General features: G+C 36.2%; 1 protein-coding gene across 1 annotated transcript; it reads left to right on the top strand.

Annotated features, from left to right (window-relative positions):
• The first annotated feature begins 1,440 nt into the window (after positions 1 to 1,440).
• On the top strand, positions 1,441 to 20,305 carry LOC135072694 (integrin alpha-PS3-like). Its single transcript, XM_063966703.1, has 22 exons — positions 1,441 to 1,652; positions 4,708 to 4,826; positions 5,172 to 5,266; positions 6,306 to 6,420; positions 6,980 to 7,135; positions 8,658 to 8,762; positions 10,414 to 10,502; positions 10,657 to 10,884; positions 11,227 to 11,341; positions 11,534 to 11,707; positions 11,789 to 11,971; positions 12,084 to 12,208; positions 12,320 to 12,383; positions 12,682 to 12,829; positions 15,281 to 15,470; positions 15,910 to 16,070; positions 17,034 to 17,118; positions 17,275 to 17,337; positions 17,462 to 17,591; positions 17,709 to 17,793; positions 18,116 to 18,233; positions 18,644 to 20,305. Exons 1-22 carry the CDS (start codon positions 1,513 to 1,515, stop codon positions 18,788 to 18,790), a joined length of 2,835 nt encoding a protein of 944 aa, XP_063822773.1. The 5' UTR covers positions 1,441 to 1,512; the 3' UTR covers positions 18,791 to 20,305.
• The last annotated feature ends 2,702 nt before the right edge of the window (positions 20,306 to 23,007 follow it).

The raw sequence follows: 23,007 nt of genomic DNA, 5'->3' as shown, positions 1-23,007 counted from the left end.
CGTATGTTTTTTTTTTATCGTAAACAAAAGTTTTTGGTGCACTTTCAAAGTATACAAATCTCGACCTTATGTTAGAGCCGTAAGAATAATTTTTACTTGGTAGCTTGTGGGAGATCTAGTTATCAGTGTGAAAGTTTTGAACAGGAAGAACAAAATGATAACAGAATCAAACAGAGCGTAATTAGCAACTGAAATCAGTACGGTCATTAGCATTAATTAATAGCTAGCCTTCGACTGCGAGTCTGCTTGACATTACAAAAATGTATCTACTCATCATCATCATCATCATCATAATCATCATCATTTCAGCCATTGGACGTCCATTGCTGAACATAGGCCTCCCCCAATCATTTCCACAATGGCCGGTTGGTGGCGGCCTGCATCCAGCGCCTACCCGCTACTTTAGACATCCCTTGCAAACATTTATGAGGTCACAAAGTGCGCGTGGACGCACAGGGTCACACACGAACCAATCACAGAGCTCTATTCAACGCTGTGCGTTCGATTTGCTTCACTTAAGCAAGCATCGTTTGTGAATACGGGCGTTAATTTCAATTTTGAAAGACAAATTGCAATTAAAAATACCACTGAATTTTAGATGTGTCATTAATTGATAGACACAACGCTTAAATACAACGTGCTTTATCGAATAATTTACTATTTTTTAAATACTTTAGTGAGTACTGAGTATTCTATCGTGGGAATTCTTAATGACGGCGTCAACTTACGAAATAGGCGATACAGAGGTATTGTGCGACGTATTCTTATCACAAAGCAAGAAAGGAAAAATAGACTTAATTAGGTACTAAGAATTGATGAACCAACAACCCCAAGAACATAATTGTATTCAGAGGATAACATAGATTTTTAGAGGACAAAAATGCTATTAAAAGTAAGCCGGTTTAATTACCACCCTGAATAAATTAATGTGGAAAACTTGTATCAAATCAGTTGTTCAAGAATATGCAATCTAAATATAAATAACTCAAAAGTGACTGACTGACTTAGTAATCTATCAACGCACAGCCCAAACCACTGGACGGATCGGGCTGAAATTTGGCATGCAGGTAGATGTTATGACGTAGGCATCCGCTAAGAAATGATTTTACGAAACTCCACCCCTAAGGGGATAAAACGGGATCCACGCGTACGAAGTCGCGGGCGGCTTCTAGTAAATGAATATGAATATAAATTTCTAGCATGGGCATAAGTGAATAAAAATCAACAACAATCTACAATCAATAAACTGCATAATAATTACCCAGATGTAAGTCTACCCGCAACAAAAAAAAGTTATTTGATGATCTCACAAATTAATGTTGTCAAGTAACCTGACATGGTCAGCTTAAATAAGTAATGACACGATTGCAAGTTTGGTGATTCATTCCATAGTCGTGGAATGCTATAATCATACTTAGTTCTTCGCTATGTTATCATGAATGAACATTTAGTTTGTGTTGTGACTCTGAGCAGTGCGAATCGATCCACAAATAGGGTCTTTATTATGTAAACATGTTAGATTTACTACTTCTTTGTGGATTTAACGTGATAGTGAGTGCCAGTGATGTGTTTCATGTGAACAGTAAAATAACCTTTTATCCGGACGATGTGTCGGAGTATTTTGGGTATTCTGTGCTTTTGAGCGATTTGGGGTGAGTTTGTTTTAATTAAGGTACTTGATACAAATAAGGCCTACGTTCTAATAAGGCCTATACATCAGAAAACACAGATAAACAAATCCAACCGGGATAATACTTCAAGGACACGTACTCATATGCCCTACAACCCGGTAGAGTGCAAGAGCGCCCCGATCCACGATGCCAGCACCAATTGGCACGCGTTCTTCTAAGGTGGTGGGTGATTTCGTGCTCTATTATAAAAATCTGGCGATTTCATCTTAAATTTTCGGTAAAACAACGCTGTTTTAGATTAAGCTTTTCTTAGTAATCGTTTCTAAATATTTCTTACTAGCTAATAATTACCTTAATTTGTACTACTGGCTATAGATGCATTATTTGTAAATTTTTAAAGACAACAAGAGCGAGATATCTAATAAGGCCCAGGCCTTATTTCAGCATGGTAGGCCATATTGGATACTTATGTCAACACCTGATTACGGACAAATTCATTAAACTAAATGAGTCAAAGAGTAACTAAATATTTATTTAATAAGAATGTTACTAACAGCACAGAAAATAAAAATAAAACAGAGTAAAAAAAAATTACTAAACCTGTAAAAAAAAGAAACAAAATACAAAACCAATAAAAAATAAGAAAAAAAGCCGTGTGTATAATTCTAAAGGATTAAAGCTGATATTATCATGCCTGTCTCGAAGACAATGTAGCAGATATGCTACCATAAAGGACTGCTTTTGGTGGTATCATAAAGATTGTGTAGGAGTTCGTAAAGATGATTCAGAAGCATTTTTATGCCCTGGTTCTAACAAAAATTGAGATCTCATTTTGTTTACAAAAAATCAAGACTAAATGATGTTCCTAAACTGATTTATTTAAAAGGTTTTATGTGTAGGCCTTATTCGAACACGGTGTTTTAATAAGCCCTATACAAAAAAATAATATTGTTTGTTTTTTATTTTTTTTTTGATAATTTAAGTAAGGAATCATTACTTTGTTACTATGAATATTTAATTATATCTATAATTTATGTATTATTCTTAATAAGTGGAATTTAAGTTTATCTAGAGATATACAGTATATTTCTGTTTACTTGGTATGTAAAATTTTGATAACGCAAACAAATCGACGTGTTTAATGTTATAAGACCGCATTTTGTTTAATACAACCTCAATTTTAAGGTCTACAGGCATTTGAATCATATAGGCCTTATTCCGTGTAGGTGATTTAATAAAGCCAAAATCAGTGGTTTCGTAATTTGCTTATTTTGAATAGATTTAGTTAAAGATTGTGTTATTTTTTGTAATATTGCTAAAATTAAAGGATGGAAGAAGTTAATTAACCTTGTTTTTGTTGACTGGCGTTAATATTTATTGAAATATAAGCATTTAAAGTTAGTTGTATCAAGTACCTTATTATTTTCAGATCCAAAGAAATTAGTTAATTATTACTAACCTTACGATCGGTCAAAACTTTTTTAGAACCCATTTTAACACAAACTATGTACTTTATGTAGGTATCAAACGAAATTCAAAATTAAGATTCATCTAAATCAATCTTAGTTTGAACTTCGAATAATTAATTTTGAATTAATTAAATTAATGAAGTTTGAATTTCCTTTATGAAATCCATAATGTTAATAAGTACACTAATTTACATTAATTATAATTATTCAACGTTGATATTCGTATCATACAAAATAAATATAAACCATGCTTATCGCGCCGTCCATTTGTGATGGGACATAAACAGGATTTTAACAATAAATGTTTTTATGGCATAATCATACAAAATTAATATACAGAGTGACTATTTTGTCATGCAAAAATTCTGTCCATTTCAAAAAGGTTTATTACAATTTGATCACATGTATTTGATCATCACCCTGGTGATCACTTTGGTGTCTTTTGATCACGTATGGATAAAAAGTCCACTTTGATCGCCTAGGTGATCTTATCCATGGGTGATCAAAGGTCACCAAAGTGTCGCCTTCAGTCCGCTTTGATCACCTGGGTGATCAAATCCAGGTGATCGAAGTGAACTTCTGTCCCAACCAGGTGGAATAGACCTTTAAAAAGGACCTCTAAAACAGAAACATATTGTATATCACGGAAATCGTATTCTAAAAAATAATCGTTTCCCCTTAAAGCTGATCAGTTAAATAATATTTATAAAATTTAATGAGTATGGTAAAGTCTAAAATTCATGCACAGATTGTAATTATTCTTAATATTATTTACTAGCTTTTGCCCGCGGCTTCACCCGCATAAAATTTAATTTGTCACAGATCTTCATAAATTATAGCCGTTATTCTGAGTTATAAACAATAATACTGTAAAGTTTCATCAAAATCCGTTCAGTAGTTTTTGCGTGAAATAGTAACAAACATCCAGACCAGACATCCAGACATCCAAACTTTCGCATTTATAATATTAAGTAGGATTCTTGCAAAACATGATCATTGGTAACACTATAGGAACAAAGGTAAAATTAATTAACATTCTTAGGCTGAGTTGCACCACCTAACTTTAACGGTAACTATTACGATAACCGGTGTTTTTTGTATGGAGTTTGACAGATTTTTGACGTTTGTCACAGTAACAGTAAGATGGTGCAACCCAGCCTTAGTATAGTGTCTAAGTACAAGAAAGTCTACATGAAAGATGAGACATGATGACCACATTATGACGCAGATACCTATGTCTCAAAAATTCCATACACCTTTGAGATTTTTGAGCACATCGCATCATGTAAGAATGTATGTTTGTTACTCTTTCACGCAAAACTACTGAACGGATTTTGATAAAACTTTACTGTATTATTGTTTAAAAATCAGAATAACATATTTAATATTTGACAAATTTAATTCGCGCGGGCAAAGCCGTAGGCAAAAGCCAGTACGTAATATTTTAAAGACCAAGACAACTTTTATTATTTGATAATTTAACAAAATTTTCAGTACCTAGTTATTGACTGTTTTTACGAAACTATGTTCTATAACTAGGTTTTATTTTAGTAGACCTATGGTGTAAAAGTAATGACTATAATACTTATAATATCAAACAATTTTAGCCTCAATGTCGGTGCTCCCAAGGCGCAGAGTAGAGTGTCAAGGAAGTCGCATCCTGGACTAGTGTTCACATGTCCATTGAGAGACCTGGACAGAGATAATGTCACCTGCAGGCCACTAGGTAAGAATGAGCTCAAGAGGATTTTTAACTCATTAATTTCCTTACATCCGTATTCACAAACATTTCTATGAGGTCTCACAGTGCGCGTGGACGTACAGTGTCCCAAAAACCTATTCATAGACAATACTTGAGTGCCGGAGTGACATACACGAACCTATATGTTCGACTTTGCATAGCGTTGCTGCTTCTCTTAAGCAAGCATCGTTTGTGAAAACGGGTGTTTGACAACGTAGACTTGCTATGAATAATTATAAAATAAAATAAATAACAATTAGGTTACTTGCTTTTAATATTTCACTCCGCAAGTAAATGGACAAGGATTTGAGTAAATTAACCATGTTTCAGCGAAAAGTCGGAGAATTTCTTTGGCTGATGACTTCTATAAGGATGACATGTGGTATGGGGCAACTATGGCAGCGATTCCTAATGGAAGACTATTGGTGAGTTTTTATATTTCAAGTCGATTCCCATGTAAGTATTTTGACATTATTAAGACGAACGCCTGAGTGGTTCGTATACTGAACAACTATGCCCTAGAGGTCATGCGTTCTCCTTGCTGCCGGACTTGTGGACTCCTTTCTCCTCTTGCATCTCCGTCAGCAGGGGTACGCCGTGACAACAGAGGGCCGCCGCTGAAAATCAGTTTCAAGACAAGTCCTGGCGGTCTTGATGTACGCCGAGCGGGTGCCTTTTTGTTAGAGGGGCACAAGCAGTTAATTGTCCACTTGTTATTTCTCTCTGTTTGAATCTATGTCTTGCTTGCTTGTATACCTTTCTTGCAAATAAAAAGTTTTCTATTCTATTCTATTCTATTCATGGGTCCTATCCTCGTAGAATGAAAACAATTTTGTTTGCACCAACATAACTGTTTATATTAGTCTCTGGGTGTTTCAATCAAATTGATCAAATTTTATGTCATTTAATTTATTTATTTAATTAAAATGCAAGTGAGCTTATACAGGGTGTTAGGTAAATGGGTATATGAGCCGACACTAGCCCATGTTAACATGGGCATATAAATGGTATGGTGAAGTCAGAAATTTGATATCATCATTAACATTTTTTTTATTGTCATACAAAATAAATTTTATAAAATCCGCTTTGTATGAAAATTTAAATAATTAAAATGCAGATATTTCTGACTTCACCATACCATTTATATGCCCATGTTAACATGGGCTAGTGTCGGCTCATATACCCATTTACCTAACACCCTGTATACATAATGTATTTCCAATTCAAAAAGTACTTTTCGGGATGGGGATGTTTATTTGTCTAGAACTACAGGATTTGCTTAGTTTCCCAAAGTAGATGGCGCACTGTAAAATGTCAACTTAGGTATTATATTTAATTTTAGTAGTTGTAATTTATTTCTTACAATTATTTTTGGTTTAATAGTGTCTTAATCCCTTTGAGTTTTGTCCAAACACTATTGTAGTCTAGATACTACTTAGTTGTCATAAACAAAAAATCCCACAGGTGTGTTCCCCGAGAATCACTAAGCCATACCAGTCGAAGCACTTGCTGGCCAACGGCGCTTGTTCTGTGCACGGTCATGACCATGAAGTAAGACTGCTGCCCCTCGAAGATCCAGGTACCTTCACATTTATTGAGAACTATGGACTTGTTTCCACGGAGATATCCCGTTTTTTGCAGGATCCCGTTTAGTAGTCCTACGTGTTTTAATATTAACGTTCACACGAATATCCTTTTTGTGGTGTCCCGCAAAAATCGATCCGTTTGAATTTCAAACAATTTATGATATTAATTGAGAGGGATGTTCACATGTTTACGCAGCGTGGGACGTCCACCACAAGGTGGACCGACGACATCGTAAAGGTAGCAGAGAAGCGCTGGACGCAGGCCGCTACCAATCGATCAACATGGAAAGCATTGGGGGAGGCATATGTTCAGCAGTGGACGTCCTATTGCTGAAATGATGATGATGTTCACATGACGATCCAGGTTTGCGGGGTGTTGTATTACTGGACCCCGCAAAACTGGACTGTCAATAGGTCTCATATTAAAACACACTCAAAATTCGACTCATAGATTTTTGTAAATGTGACAAACCCTAATCGTAAGCCCTAATATCCTTCACATTGAATCTTCGAACTTTCTTTTGTATTACTGACTTATACCACTGTTCTCAGCCAGCCAAGCCCGCCGAACCGATGGGACCAGGAAAGAGTACGGCGAATATGGTTCCCATCTCAACTACTACGCGTATGGACAAGCCGGCATGGCCGTGACCTACACCAAGGAGAACAAGATTGTCATCGGGGCACCCGGAGTCTTGCAGTGGACTGGTAATTATTCTAAATATACATAACTAAAAGGTGACTGACTGACTGACTGACATAGTGATCTATCAACGCACAGCCGAAACCACTGGACGGATCGGGCTGAAATTTGGCATGCAGGTAGATGTTATGACGTAGGCATCCGCTAAGAAAGGATTTTACGAAACTCCACCCCTAAGGGGGTAAGACGGGATCCACGCGTACGAAGTCGCGGGCGGCCGCTAGTTATTAACTATAGAAGCTACAGAAAGTTGAATAATTGACTATAGTAGAAGCTCTAGAATTTTTCTACCGCTATGACAGTGCCAGTTAGGTAGCTTTTGCGTAATAGCGTTTGTTCTTGCTAATAACTTCGAACTCCTCCTATGTTCTTCGTTGTTGCGGGTCCAATGACATTTTAACTTTCCTCCGGGACAAGCTTGACCTTCACGGGTTGGGTTTTTATTTGCGATCAAGCTGTAGATCCTGGCTACACAGAAGTTGCAGCGATGAGAACGACAGCCTTGGTGGATTTTTTTTATTCTTCCAAATAATTTATAGCAAAGAAGAAAACCTTCGCGATAAAATTCACGAATTAAAAATACATAAATAAATAATTAAATAAAAACATAACTGGTAGATGTTGCATTTAAGCTACCTACAGTCCTACATCCCTCTTGTCGTAAATGGAGATTCAATCTTTCTTTGTGATGTCGATACCTTGCTATTTTGTCTTAAAATAACAGGAAAAAAAATTTAATTATAAAATGTCCTGTATATTGCTATACCTTCCGAGGTGCATGTGACAATTAAGTACCTACTTGCATGTTATGATGACGTTAAATTAATTAATTCTAGTCGAATATTCCATAAGTTGGTGAATCTTGTTATGGAACTGTAAGTTATGGAAGAACTGAGCTTTATGATAATATTATAAGATAGGATAGCTGACTAGACAGCATAATTTTATAATACCCCTTATTGAAAAACTAGACAGCATAATTTTATAATACCCCTTACATTGTTTGTTTTGTTTAGTTACTTAATTATAAGTATTAAAATCAAGTTTTATTCAGATACTACTGCAACAGAATTAGATTATTATAATTATTGCCGACTTATTTATATTGTATCATCATGATGACAATGAGTAACCAACTTTAAAATATTTAAATATCTCAATCATTATTGATGACTAATAATGTTATAAACGGATGTTAATAATTTATTACGCACGCACAATTGAACATAAATAATTTCCGCACTATCGACTTTACAATTAACTAGCGGCTGCCCGCGACTTTGTTCGCGTGGACCCCGTTTTACCCCCTTAGGGTTTGAATTTTGCAAAATCCCATCTTAGTAAGTAAGTACCTCCTACGTTCTAAAAGGAATCCCCGAGCAAAATTGAGAGTCTTAGAAACTAGGTACATGTTCTGAGATTTCGTGATGAGTGAGTGAGTCATTGATCTTTCGCTTTTATAGATATAAGGCGATGATTATTCTTGGTAATAAATTATTAAACACCAATCATATTTTTTCTATTTAGGTACACTGGTAGACTACCAGCACAACCCGGCGTCGTTTACATTTGATTTGCTACCGTCGACCAATCCATACTATACAAAGGATTTGGGCCCGGACGACTATTTTGGTGAGTACCCTTCAGATTAACTATGTGTAGTTTAGCCTCCGAACTAGTGTTGTTAGTACAAACAGAGTAAATACAAATGAGTAGGTCATCGTCATAGAAGCGCACCGAGCGCGGTTTGTATGTGGGCGCGCAAATATACGTATGCGGCGCGCACGACACCCTGACAAAATTCGGCGCAACCACGACTGGCTCCTCGCTAATTCCCGCAAAATTTTGTCAGTGTGTGCGTGCGCGCCGCATACGTGTTGGCACAAATTCAAAAGTTATCGACAATCGTTTCCGTCACTATAAATGACTGTGCGAAGTAACTTCCCTTTTTCCAAGTTTCAATGATTAATAATTTACCAGTAATTATGAGTAGTGCTAACCACATTATAATAAAATTATTGTTTATTACTGTAAATACTTGTATGTAGGTAGGTACGTCTGGAATTTATATGAAATTCATATTGCATTATGTACTTAATCGTACATACATATTCGAACATCCACCAATAAATTTTAATATTATAAAGTATTCAATTATAGTTCCTGCGACTCACGAAGGCGAGTGAGCTTTAATTGTGTGTGTACGTATACTGTACATGCGCATAACAATAGTATAATGTCTATCAAAACTTTTGAAAAATGAACAGTAACGAGCCACCACACATGTAAAGCTTACTCGCCTTCGTGAATTGCAACAACTACTTACAAAGAAATATACATAGACACAGAACATAGTTAGGACTCGATTGGTTTTCACTAAAGTTTATTATGTACTATGGGTCACAGTTCTAGCTACCATTTCCGGTCATGTCGTCCCGTTCTATCGCAAAGAATCACCATTTGATGAGAGCGAGAGAACAAACGGAAATGGGTAACTGAAACTGTGGTCCACTGTACGTGTATATTTAGAATTACGTATACGTTTTTTTTAATATAAAAGAGGATGGCTTGCAATTTTTCCCCGAAAAAAGAGGTTGAAAATTGAAATGTCAAGTTTAACGAACTTCTATAATTTAAAGAAATATAAAATAATAAAAGAAGATGACTTGAAATAGGTTGAAATGTCAATTTTTAACCAACTTCTTTAATAGAAGTAACAAACAAAACAATCGAGGTTATTATTCTTTACTTACTTAAAGATATGCGAGTAGATGAAAATGTGGTTTACTAAGGCCCAGTTTTTTGATTCATAGTTAAAATAACAAATTGTTAAATTTTGCTACTAATGGTTAAATATTAACAAAATGTTAACTAGTAGTTAAAAAATGTACTAAAAGTCAAGCTAACCATTGTTTGAAAAACATTTTTTTCTGATATTTAACCACTTGTCATTTGACATCTGTCAAATTTGACTATTGGTTATTTTAACTACGAATCAAAAAACCGGGCCTAAGTTTGGTTCTATTGTTTTGTACATTATTTAGTGTAAGTATATTCTGTTTACAGTAGGTGACATTCAGAAGTGACCAAATGTAATGTGAATAATATTTTTTCCTTTACTTTGTTTAACGTAAACTGAGATTAAAAATAATTTCGTAGTAAACAGAATTTTAAACATTCGCTTTAAAATTCAGTTGAATGTGCATAATACATAGTTTTGGTTGCTATGACTCTACTTAGATTGTATTTCAATAATAGCAAACTCACGGTTACTCGTTTACAGGCTACAGCGTAGGATCAGGCGTTTTTCAAAAGAATGGTTCGACTTTGTATGTCGCCGGAGCACCACGATCCAAGCGAGGGTATGGGCAGGTTTGTTTTAAATTTTATTACATATTATAAAATAATTCATGAAATTTATTCCAGAATTTATAAATACGTCGCCAAGAAGAAAAATCTTCTTACCTAATTAACCCGCGGTTCATTTGATGATTCTAGTTCTAATAAAACAATGATTTACCCTCAGGTCCTTGTAGTAGAACAAGCAGTAAAAGAAGACGAACCGCTGAAGATCAAAGCCCAGCTCATAGGCCCACAGCTGGGCTCATACTTCGGGGCTAGCCTGTGCACTTTAGACCTGGATAATGATGGGCTGACAGATCTGCTGGTTGGAGCTCCTAACTACGCCTTGAGATCTGACGGAGAACTGACCTACGATCAGGGAGCAGTATATGTTTACATCACAAAGCAGACGGTTAGTTTTTCATTTTAAATACAAAATTATATGCAAATAAACTTTAACTTATGTGCATAATCTGATGACCTTACTGTCCCAAAGTTGTAGTAGATTAAATAATATCGGGGAGTGAAAAGGATCCTACTAGTGTATAACCCGTATTCACAAACATTACTATGAGGTCTCACAGAAGTCACAGTGTGCGTGGACGCACAGTATGACTAAAGACTTTGTCATGAATAAAAAGACTTTCCGGGTGAAGCTCGCTTCCACCTTAGGTCTGATCATCACTTACCATCAGGTGAGATACAGGCCAAGAGCTTTCTCGTTGTGGATTAAAAAAACAACTTTATATTTCAGAGCAAAGGGTTCGTTTTAGAAGAATCGGGAGTTTTAAGAGGATCTGGCAATATTGGAGCTAGATTTGGAACCTCTATCGCTGATCTAGGAGATATCAACGGCGATGGATTCACTGGTAACTTTGAAAATAGCTTGATTCAAAACACTTTTTTTGTGCAGTAAATTTAGACTATAAGAGATTGTTTAAACGCCCTTCTTTTATCGATAAGCGTCAATATTATGACCCTTATGCTACTCAAAAACAAAATATATCAAACATTTGAAAGTCTTTTAGAAATTAAAATTAACTTCTGTTCTTCTTCTCTAGATGTAGCCATTGGAGCTCCATGGGAAAACAATGGTGCTGGTGTTGTTTATATATACAGAGGTAGTGACAAAGGCTTGATTCCTCAGTATATCCAAAGGATCCACGCCGAAGGTGCCAAAAGTTTTGGCATGTCTATTTCCAAGGGATACGATGTAGACAGAAATAAATGCAATGGTAAATATACAACAGATGATGAAGTGATTTAAAACGATAAAACATCAAATGGTATCCATAATAAACGTTCTACCATTTTAGATTTAGCAATTGGAGCACACAAAAGTAACACAACCTACCTATATCGGAGTGTTCCTACAATACAAGTGCTGTCTTCAATAAAAGTACCAGACGCGAAAAACATAAGGAAAGACGCTAGCAATTTTACAGCGCTTTTCTGCGTTACTGTCCCACCGAATAAATCTTTGCCAAATGCTAAAATAGGTAAGTAGCCATAATGTATTTTGATGTGGTAGGCAAACAGCCAGACAAAAACAAATCCAACAGACTTGTTAAAGATAACAGTATGTTAGTTAATATAATAATTTGTTTTCAGAACTCAATGCCAGGGTGACGGTAGATCCAGAGAGAAACAGGGCAAGGACCATGGGTGAACCAGAATACATTGTTACAGCTGAATCAGGAGTCGATACTTGCGATGAGCATATTATCAAAGTGAATGTAAGTTTTCAGATTATTACTGTTTTTCATGGACTATTCTTATCACTATTTGAGAAAAAAATTAGCTGTTTGAATCAACACAGAATAGAGCAATGCTTTTTGTAATTTCAGGATGAGGCAGATTTATCCAAACCAATATCACTGTCTTTTGATCTGACACCAGTTATCCATCTAGGTAAGTTTTCACTTGATTTGTTAGAACGATATTGTTATTGTTCATGTTCGAACTCCTCTTGTGTTCCTATGCTCAATTTTTTTGAGGGTCCAATAACAGTTTAACTTTCCTCCGGGACCAACTTGACCTTCACTGGTTGGGTTTTTACTTGCTTTTTTTACAAGCTGTAGATCCTGGCTTCACAGGAGTTGCAACGGTGGGAACGAGAGGTGGGAATAGCCCTGTTGATTTTTTAGTCTAAAATGGTCATGTTACAGCATTGAGCGAATTATTATGTCGTATAAATATTTCATTGCAGATTCCTTACCAATTTTTCCGGTGGGCAGCGCTCGCCTGTCAGAGGAGTCTATCCTTCAGTCCTCATTTCTGATTCAAATGCTCAGTGACTGCGGGGAAGACCTCATCTGCACACCCTGGTTGGTGATGAAAATGGAACCTTTGAAGAAGTTTGTAAAAGTTTCTTAACTTACCCTTTCATTTATAATTGGCTTGTGTTGAAGTAGTAGGTATCTTCCTGATTATGTAGTACAATTAAATGCTGTTGAAATATTGTTAATTAAATTAATGAAATAAAATAAATAGATGAAATAAGGAGTGGAATTGGATCTCTAAACATCAGAGAAACTAATTGGCATAGACAATAATTATGAATGCTCGCACCTTTGTCGGCCGTTTGGTCAGGCCTGGCTCACTCCGCGCGGTACATCCGATAATTACCTACAGCGAAGCGCCCCGCCGGCGGGTATTATATCAGTCGAGTGTCACGCGCGCGCCCGTCAGGACGCTTGCGTGCGGTATAGTATGATTATAATTCTATGATCGAAGTATTATTTAAAAATGAACATAAAGAAAAAGAAATATTGTGCGGCGTTCGGGTGTTTAAATTCGAAAAGAAATCTACCGGATTTATCTTTTTTTTTCGCTTCCCAAAGATGCTGAAAGGTATGTTGGCCATGTAGGTAATCAATAATTCTTAGGATAGTATAGGAACCTAACCTACTTTGACTACTGCTCAGAATGCGTTCGTTCGTTTCAGCCAAATGACGTCCACTGCTGGACAAAGGCCTCTCCCAAGGTTTTCCATAATGAATGCATACTTACCTACATACGTACCTCATTACAAATAAGTAGATTAATTATTTTTCACTAGACAGCAACCCTAACAGCGTAAGAAGAGTTCAGAGGCACGCGATAGAAAGAGACAAAACTTGTAGGTGAATAAAATTGTAGGTACGTAGTGCTGTGCGAGCTGAATTCCACTGTATCGCGTCGTAGCAAGACTCGCATTTATTTAAATCGTCTTGCGGAGTAATCCTTCTGTACCTGTACTATTACTTATTCTGTGGTTTGGTGTAGTGGTTCAGAACGGACTACTATGCCGAAAGGTCCCGGGTTCGATTCCCGGCCGGGCAGAAATTGAAATGATGAATTTTAATTTCTGTGACGGGCCTGGGTGTTACTATGTATAATATGTATGTATTTAAAAAAAAAGTATATAAGTAGTATATCCGTTAAGCTAGCACCCATAACACAAGCATATTAATTGCTTACTTTGGGGCTAGATGGCGCTGTGTGAGATTGTCCAAAGCTCAGATCATAGAAAGAGAATAGATATGAAGTCGCGCGTAACTACAACGAGAACCAGTGTCCCCACATTTCCCCCACCACAGCTCCCACACACACATTCAACTGTGTAAAAACAAAGCGACTGAGAGTCTACGACAACATGTGCAACCGGCTTAAAAGTGCTGTGATTGGCCAGAAGGCGTGCCTTATGGCCAATCAATGGCCGCGTGACGTGACGCACACTTTGAAAACTAGTGAGAGAACAAATTTAAAATGGAGTCGACAAGATATCGATACTTTAACTCGCTAGGGGCAAGGCTCGAAACTGGTTTCACAAAATGCTTATGTATGAAAACCTTTTTATTATTATACGTTATTATTAACTACTATAACGCTTTAAATTTTAAATTTAAATTTACTTTTTAATTATGGCGATTTTGCGTACCGCATATGTTTATCAAAAATAATGCCTATATTAGGCTTTCAACTAGCTCTTATAGTAATTACATAGTTGACAGTTACTAATTTAAGTTAATGTATTATTATAAAATTTATTCTCTAATAAATAAAGAAAGAGGCTTCTACTGTTATTTTATTTTTTTTGTAAAATCTTATAATCGCAAGTAACACATCATTTTTTTATTTAAAATTACAAAATAGAAAATTATAATTTACTTCTATTTATCGATAAAATAGGAAACCGCATTAGAACACGAGCACGGCACTATGTTACGACCGGCACATGCGGCCGTACTGTGTATTTTCACACGACAGTGGATATCGGAAGAAATTAAATACATTGCGCAGTAGTTGAGCATGACATAAAGTGGTTGCTAACTAAATCGTCAATGTACAAGTGTGTTAGAATTTTTATCACCACTGATTTCGATATCGCAGTAACTGTTACGGCACTGAATTCGTTCGTAAAAATGTTTAGTTTTTTTTATTTATAAGCTAAATACCAATGGATTTGCAATACTTACATGTAGTAAATGACTCCATTGTTCCTGTAGTTCTTCGTTTCACTTGTTTTATTGCACGTAACGTCGCATTATCCAAAATATCGGAGAACATTTCCTTAGTACGACTGAATCGCGACTAACCTAGCTACGCGGCCGATGTTCGTTTCTGGGCATATCGCGGAGACACGCGCCACGCCCCCGTTTCACATCTATTCCCTTCTATGATCTGAGGTCCAAAGATATTTATTATTATTATTATTACCTACTCAACGCATGACAATTTCATCTCTGCGGTATTTAAATCAGCAAAGACTGGAGTTGAGCTCTAAACAGAACGATAAATAACGATTTATTCCATAACTTTTCCAGAAACTATATTCCAGGAGACGGCAATGAACCTGGGGTCAAGATCTTCGTGACCAACTTGGAGGAGCCTGCGTACAGTGTCAAACTCCACGTGGTCCTCCCAAGTCTTCCAAAAAGACTTCCTGAATCGTGCTCTCTCCAAAACTTGGAGCTCAAATGCGACCTGCCAGCTCCTTTGAACAGAAACAAAACGGTAAGCATTTTTAATAAACAATTTTATAGTACATACATCGTCTTCGGTTCCTGTTCTGTGTTATTATCATTTTATTAATATTTACTGTTTTAGAATCTATGCAGATCAGATTCTAAAACATCATAAGCTTTCATTAATTAAAAAGCTTATAAAAAGCTTATGAAACCCTATTTAACTTACAAAGGACTTGGATAGTTTTCCAAGTTTTTGTAAAATTACTAGGTGCTGGATTTGCTGGAATATTGTGGTGAACTCACTCCCTACACAAATACAATTATTAAGTTTATTTTTAACCGATTTCAAAAAAGGAGGAGGATCTATTTTCGGCTGTATTTAAGGTTTAAAAAATCTTTATTGTGTAATAACGGAAATATTCGTAACTGGTCTATTACAAATTACTTGAACCTTTAAAAATACAAATATTGTTATTTTACATAAGGCGGAGTGGGAGATAGTTCTGGAATACACCTGGGACGGTTCCGCTACACAGCTGATGATAGCAGCCGACCTAGTAGACCCACTGTACATGAGAAACGTCAGCACAGGATCTAAGGAACTCATCATACCGATAACTCCTGAGAGCTATTACAATTTCAGCGGGTGAGTTTGAATGTTGGAAAGAGATTTTTTTTTTAGAATGCGGAATGAAATATATGGGTCTATTCCACTTTCATCATCTGGCTTTGATCACCCTGGTGATCAAAGTGGACTTCCAGCGACAATTTGGTGTCCTTTCATCACCCACGGATAAGATGACCTGGGTGATCAAAGTGGCCTCCAGTTTAATTATTATTTTAGTTTCCTTTGATCACCTATAAAATAAATTACACCTCTGAATAGTCACATACTTACATGTCCAATTTGTTTGTTACGGCGGTAGTACAACAGTTGGACATGTGACTATTCAGAGGAGGTGTGATTTGTTTGTAGGTGATCAAAGGACACTAAATTGTCGCTGAAAGTCCACTTTGATCACTTGGGTGATCAAAGCCAGGTGATCAAAGTGGAATAGACCTAATTTTTGTATTCTCAGTAGTCCCAGTGGAGTAGTCACATGATGGGACTACTGGGATTTTGTTCCCAGAGGTTCAGGAACAATATTATTATGGTCTAAATCTCTACCCAGCTTTGTTAGTATTTTGAAAATCTTAAAAAAGGGCTTATAACATCTTACAGACTGTGAAATGAAACACAATTATTTGATGTTTGATACAAGTACATTACCAACATAAAAATTGGAAGCATTTAAATGCTAATATTAATATTATTTATTACATTACATGCTTTTGTCATTAGTTATTGGGTTTTCCCTACAGTTATATAAAGATGTACTTAACTACATGACTTTAGCGGTTTTGAATGCTATTGTTAGAAATTTAATAATAAATACCATAATAATTTCCTTGTTTATGAGTTTTACTTGTTGTCGGCTGGAAAAGGAATTTGTTTACTGTATCTTAAAAACTCATTTGTGTCAAAGAAAATTCGTTAAAACACTGTTTTGGTTAGTTGCTTGAAACGATAATATTTACTAGGTACCTACTTATTCTCTCTTTATTTCAGAAAATCCCAACCCCAGGCCAACGTGTCTGTCACAAGAGAAACATTTGATAAGAAAGGAGATGTTTTGTTTACACACTTTTACGAGGTTTGTATTTTTATAACATTAGTTCACAAGCTCTGTCACCAATATATCAGTTGGACATCAATATATCAACCAGAACTAATTTTACCAATCGAATTTTATGTCTAGTATTTAAAGTTTAAGGTACACTTTTGTCTGATGCACACAATTTATTTACAGATCGCCAACTACGGCCCATCAGACCTGTATAACTTGAAAGTGGATTTTTTACTATCGGATGGTGTAAGATTTTTTATGATAATAATAATCAAAATAAACCGGTTTAAAAACTGCTTAAACTCTGAATTTATTTATTTAGTTTTATCTAAAACATTAGTGTTTTTCTCATAAACCTAACTTTCAACAGGTATGCCCAGCAAGCTCCATAGAAGGGTCGAGCTTTCATGAAAATAAGCTCTCGTTCGTTGCCGCAAAGCTCGAAGCTAATTCAACCACGGGTTACATATTACCCCTGCGATTTAACCATTCACAGAGTGGTAAGTTAGAATTTAAGATCAAAATATCTTCTTCTAAACTCAAATCATTGAGATTATGTTACTACAATCGCACAAGGTAATTAGTAGGTGTCTAAAATTAACCATTTTTGGTTTTAGGTGACAAGCTGAATGACGAAGAGACATTGAATGTGACTTCCAAGATGTTCATTTACGTTCAAAATGGAAAAACAAAAGAAAACTGGTGAGTTATGTTTACCATAATACCTATGTTTTAATAATAACACCGACCAAATTATATGCCTACTTTTCATTAAACGTTTTACGGACCTCAGGAAATTCTAGAAATATAATCGTACCACCACGCAAAATTCATATTTACCAATGTTTTAATACAAATACAATGATTATGTTGGTTTTATTTTAGAAAAGAAATACGAAACATTACGCAGGGGATATTCGAATCAAAATATTGTTTGATTAGATTTTTTTACAGCATTTATTTATTTATCATTTTGTTTTGTTTCACGTGTTTTGCATTAATTATAAGTATAATTTTATTTCAGGACAATGGAAGTGACCACTACATTATTACTGGAACCCAAGACTCCAATTTGGCCTCTGATTGTGGGTCTGGTGGCTGGTCTCTTAGTTCTAGCTGCCATCATAGCTGCTTTGTATAAGGTAACCAACTTTATTTTCTTACCTTCATGTTATTGCCTTCAATTTTTATTTCGTTAAGCGGTTATTCTGGTTCAATGGACTCCTGAAAAGAAGGCAGACTCTTCATTTAATAAGGTTCTACTTTGTTTGCGTAGTTGCCACGCTACTAAACTTACAAACAGATTAAAGAATAATAGCAGTTAGTAAATACAAATTACTAATGATCCCGTTAACGTCATTACGAGTGGGCTTACCACGATAGTCGAACGGCGGCGGGGATCGGACTCGCGTTCCTCGGATCACTAGTCGGCTAGTTTGAACCCTTCACTGTTTTGCTATCGTGGATACAAATAATACATACGAATTTATTTCAAAATCTCACAGTCACTTCTGCTAATCAAATTTAAACCTTGAAATATTTCTTCTTCCAGTTCGGGTTCTTCTCTCGCCAAAAGAAGGAAGACTTGAAACAGCTGATTGAAAACCAAGCATCACAAGAAGACCCTGGGAACTCGTCCAACCCTTCAACAGTCGATACCGACAGCACTACTAGAGAACTGTTAGACATTACAGAGTAGACTATCCAGAAGACCTGGGTATCTTAACTTCTATGTCCCCTGTGGGTTCTTCTTCGCTCTATCAAAAATTTCGCGACCAATTTATCACAAATGCGATTATTAAAATACCTACTATCTTGAGCTGAAATGAAGAATAAAAAAAAAACAAAAAGCTTCGGGAATGTGGAAATTTATTAAGTTGAATAAACTAGTCGATTAAGAGTCAATAGGACTTTCATCTCATGAAACCAAAAAATAAAAGAAATGTTTAAAAAACACTTGAAAAGGAAAAGAAAGTGTTTTTATTATGTTAAATATTGTTTAATTACATTTCACACGTTTTAGTTTAATACTAGCGGTCGCCCGCGACTTCGTACGCGTGGATCCCGTTTTACCCCCTTAGGGGTAGAGTTTCGTAAAATCCTTTCTTAGCGGATGCTTACGTCATAACATCTACCTGCATGCCAAATTTCAGCCCGATCCGTCCAGTGGTTTGGGCTGTGCGTTGATAGATCACTATGTCAGTCAGTCACCTTTAAGCGATTTGTAGCAGTCGTACATACGTTGTAATTGTACAATTAGCAACTGGTTGCTAAGATTCGTAATTACCGCGGGTATGTGTAAAATGAGAACTTTTCAGGAGGAACAAAATTTACAAAAGATTTTTTCTTGAAACATTTTATGAAAAATGGAGAATAGTACAACTCTAGTTTTTAACCATTTTTGTGCATGTTAGGTTTGATGTGCCTGACGTTGTACCTGAAAAATTAAAAAAAAAATCACATGTAAGGTTTGTCAGGCGCACTGAAGGTACAGTGTAGGGTTACAATTATAATTCTGTGATCTCAAGATATTATACTCAGGCTGGGTTGCACCATCTTACTTTAACTTTGACAAACGTCAAAAGTCTGTCAAACTCCATACAAAAAACACCGGTTATCGTTATGTTACTATAACGATAACCGGTGTTTTTTGTATTGAGTTTTGGTCAAAGTTAGGTGGTGCAACTCAGCCTTAATAATATCGTCGGTAGAACTTCAGGTAAGATGTTTGTAGCAGAATAGCCCTTAATAAAACTACATTACGCAGTATTTTGCCTGAGATTATGCCATCTATATGAATTTGTATGATATTTTTATAAGTGAGAGCTAAACACACGATGCGTTGCGGCGCCGGTGCGTTGTCGCTGCGTCATTATACATACGACCCGATCGAGCTAACTGCGCACTTCGCTGGAATGCGACTCTCCCTCGCACCTCCCCGCGTAAGCCCCGTCCGTACCAGAGCGGCGATGTGACGTCACGGCTACTGGGTACGCAGATAACTCGATCGAGTTGTACTTTTAGAAATATCTGTGGCAGGCACACGACGATGCCACACAGCGCTCGTGCTTTAGCTCTGGCGAATTAACTTATTCATATCTTCTGTCTTTTCTTTACTATCTTTTCTCTTCTTATAAGTTAAGCTTCTTTATGTAAATACTCACCTTATAAAAATAAGTTTAATTTCTTTAATAAATAAATGTTATTTATATTAGACGAGTGTTTCATTGTTATTTGCTTTATTGTTGCCAAAATTCTGGGAATGATGAAAAAAAAATTACGATCAATGAAAATAACATTAATTTGTCTGTGGTATTAAAATTTGTGTGAGAAAAAAAATTGAATAATGAATAAATCTAAAATAATTAATTTTAGACATTGTTTTGTGTAACGGTATCGTACCATAAGTTTTTTAATTTGATTCTACCAGAAATATCAAGGCGAAAACATACAGTGGTAAAGTTATAAGATCCCATGTAGAGACAATCTTCTAACTCTATTCGCCCTTACTTCACAAATGTTTAATGCGTGACAGTGGGTGGGGCCAATACATACCTCGCACAGCTGATATCCGCTGGAGCAGAAAAGTATTCTCGAGTGACGATCATGGGCTGGAAGACGTAGTGTGAGCAGGCTCCCCACTAAGTGGACCGACGATCTGGTGAAGGTAGCGGGAATGCGGGCAGAGTGCAGGACCGGTCGCTATGGAAATCCTTGGTGGGAGGCCTTTGTCCAGCTGTGGACGTCATTTGGCTGAAACCAACGAACGAATTCTCGAGTAAGTCGTGGTAAAAAAATGTGTGACAACGATTTAGCTAAAGTCGAGTGCTCAACTAGCTTTAATATAAATGCTGCAATATCAAATTGCATGGCAAGCTCTTATCTCAGAGAAACGGTCGTGCCAAAACGGATGGGGCTCACTCGTACCATAGTGTAGCGATTTTCAGTAAGTTACTTTGCTTGCAAATGTCTGTCGACATTCCACCAGCTCGCACTAAGCGATTCGATAACTCATTTATAATGCGAACAGCTAGGGACTGGAATTCGTTGCCTGCTGCTGTCTTTCCCGAAAACTATAATCCGGGCCTCTTCAAGGCGAGAGTGAATAAGCACTTACAGGGCAGATATGTACCACCCTAGACTGCATCCCACTTAACATCAGGTGCGATTGTGGTCAAATACCTGCCTTGTTATGCATAAAAAAAAAAATGTAGGGTATACCATCCAAGACTGCATCTCACTTAACACCAGGTGCAATTGCAGTCAAATACCTGCCTTGTTATTCATAAAAAAAAAGAATTTTCTCCGTCTTGCATCTCCTTACTTGCTGTAGTGTAGTGGCTGTAGTATTGTTTATACTTTTATATGAGGAATTAATAAGCGCATAGTTAGGTTAAGAAACGAATTCCATAGATTGCCTCAGTCCGCTTGGAATTTAGGGACCTATAACGGAGAAATGGTTATTGCTATTTTTGTTAATTACATTTTACATAATAAGATATGAATTTGTTGTCAATCCAATAACTTTTACTTAGACATGACCGTTTAGGTTATTTCTTAGACATGAGCTATGTATCTAAAAAGATAATCACAGATCAAGTTTGTATTGTTTGTGAGTGAACCTACTGCTACCTATATCTACTGTAATACAATACCGTGACCAATAACATGTACATGTTTATGTTATCGCAGAAAGGTTCAAATTTGCTTGCACTTACCAAAGCACTGATATTCACATCGTTTGCATTTCTTTTCTCCGGAGATTCCCTGCAGCGTGGATGGTTCATATACTTTGATTTATGTGAGGTAATATTTGATCTTTCAAATGTTTAAGCATTCTTAAAAACTAGCTTTTGCCTGCAGTTTTGCAGCCATAGGTCAGCGCCTGAGGTACGGGAGGGTGTTTATGAACGTCAAACGTCAGCGAGGCTTCAGATCTAATTCAGATTTATCATAATACTAGCTTTTGCCCACGGCTTCACCCGCGTGAAATTTAGTTCGTCACAGATCGTCATAAATTATAGCCTATATTATGTTATTCTGGGTCATAAACAACAATACTGTACAGTTTCATCAAAATCCGTTCGGTAGTTTTTGCGTGAAAAAGTAAAAAACGTCCAGACATCCATACAAATTTTCGCATTTATAATATTAGTAGGTTGTCAATGTTACCATTCCCGTTTCGCTACCATACCCCATGTATTAATTGAGTTAAGCGCTTAGACCTATAATAACTGGGAATAAAACTACCCTATGGTTTGCCATGGGTCCTAAACTACATATTTTTGTATGTTTCATCTAAATCGGTTCAGTGGTTTAAGCGTGAAAAGACTGAAACTTTCTAAAAGCCTTTTGGACTGCAATATGGACTTATTGAGAAATAAAGTTCATTTCTATCGCAGACTGTTTAAGGGCTATCTCTAGTAACAAAATACGAAGAGACATGAAAAACTTGGCTTTCTGTAGAATAATATAAAATCGATGAATTCTGTTTTTACCTAATCGGCGATCAACAGACTCATGAGTCATATTTGTCAGGTAAATTAAATACCTATCCTATTATGTTATTTTACATAAAATTAAACACGTTTTAGTGACGTCTGGGTTGTTAGTTTTAGATTTTTGCCGCTTGACGTTTCAAAATCATTAGTTATACCAAATATTGAAATTCAAGCAATCGCAACATTGTAGCTTAATCAAGTCCTATGTTTTATTTACTGTATTAAGTAAGTACCAATACAACCAAGCGGAAAACTTGTGATTCTGAAGATTTTAATCCAATAGACATGTGAGATTCGTTTTCGATTCGATGCAAATGACTTTGTCTATAGAGATCCTGAAAGGGGTATCTAGCAAATAGGAACATTATAAAATAGCAATAAACAGGACTAATCTCACTTAAAGAAGAATCTACAT

This window comes from Ostrinia nubilalis, chromosome 6, assembly GCF_963855985.1.
Source record: "Ostrinia nubilalis chromosome 6, ilOstNubi1.1, whole genome shotgun sequence".
NCBI classification, from domain to species: Eukaryota; Metazoa; Arthropoda; class Insecta; order Lepidoptera; family Crambidae; genus Ostrinia; species Ostrinia nubilalis.
This window is presented reverse-complemented; position numbering and strand designations above follow the sequence as displayed.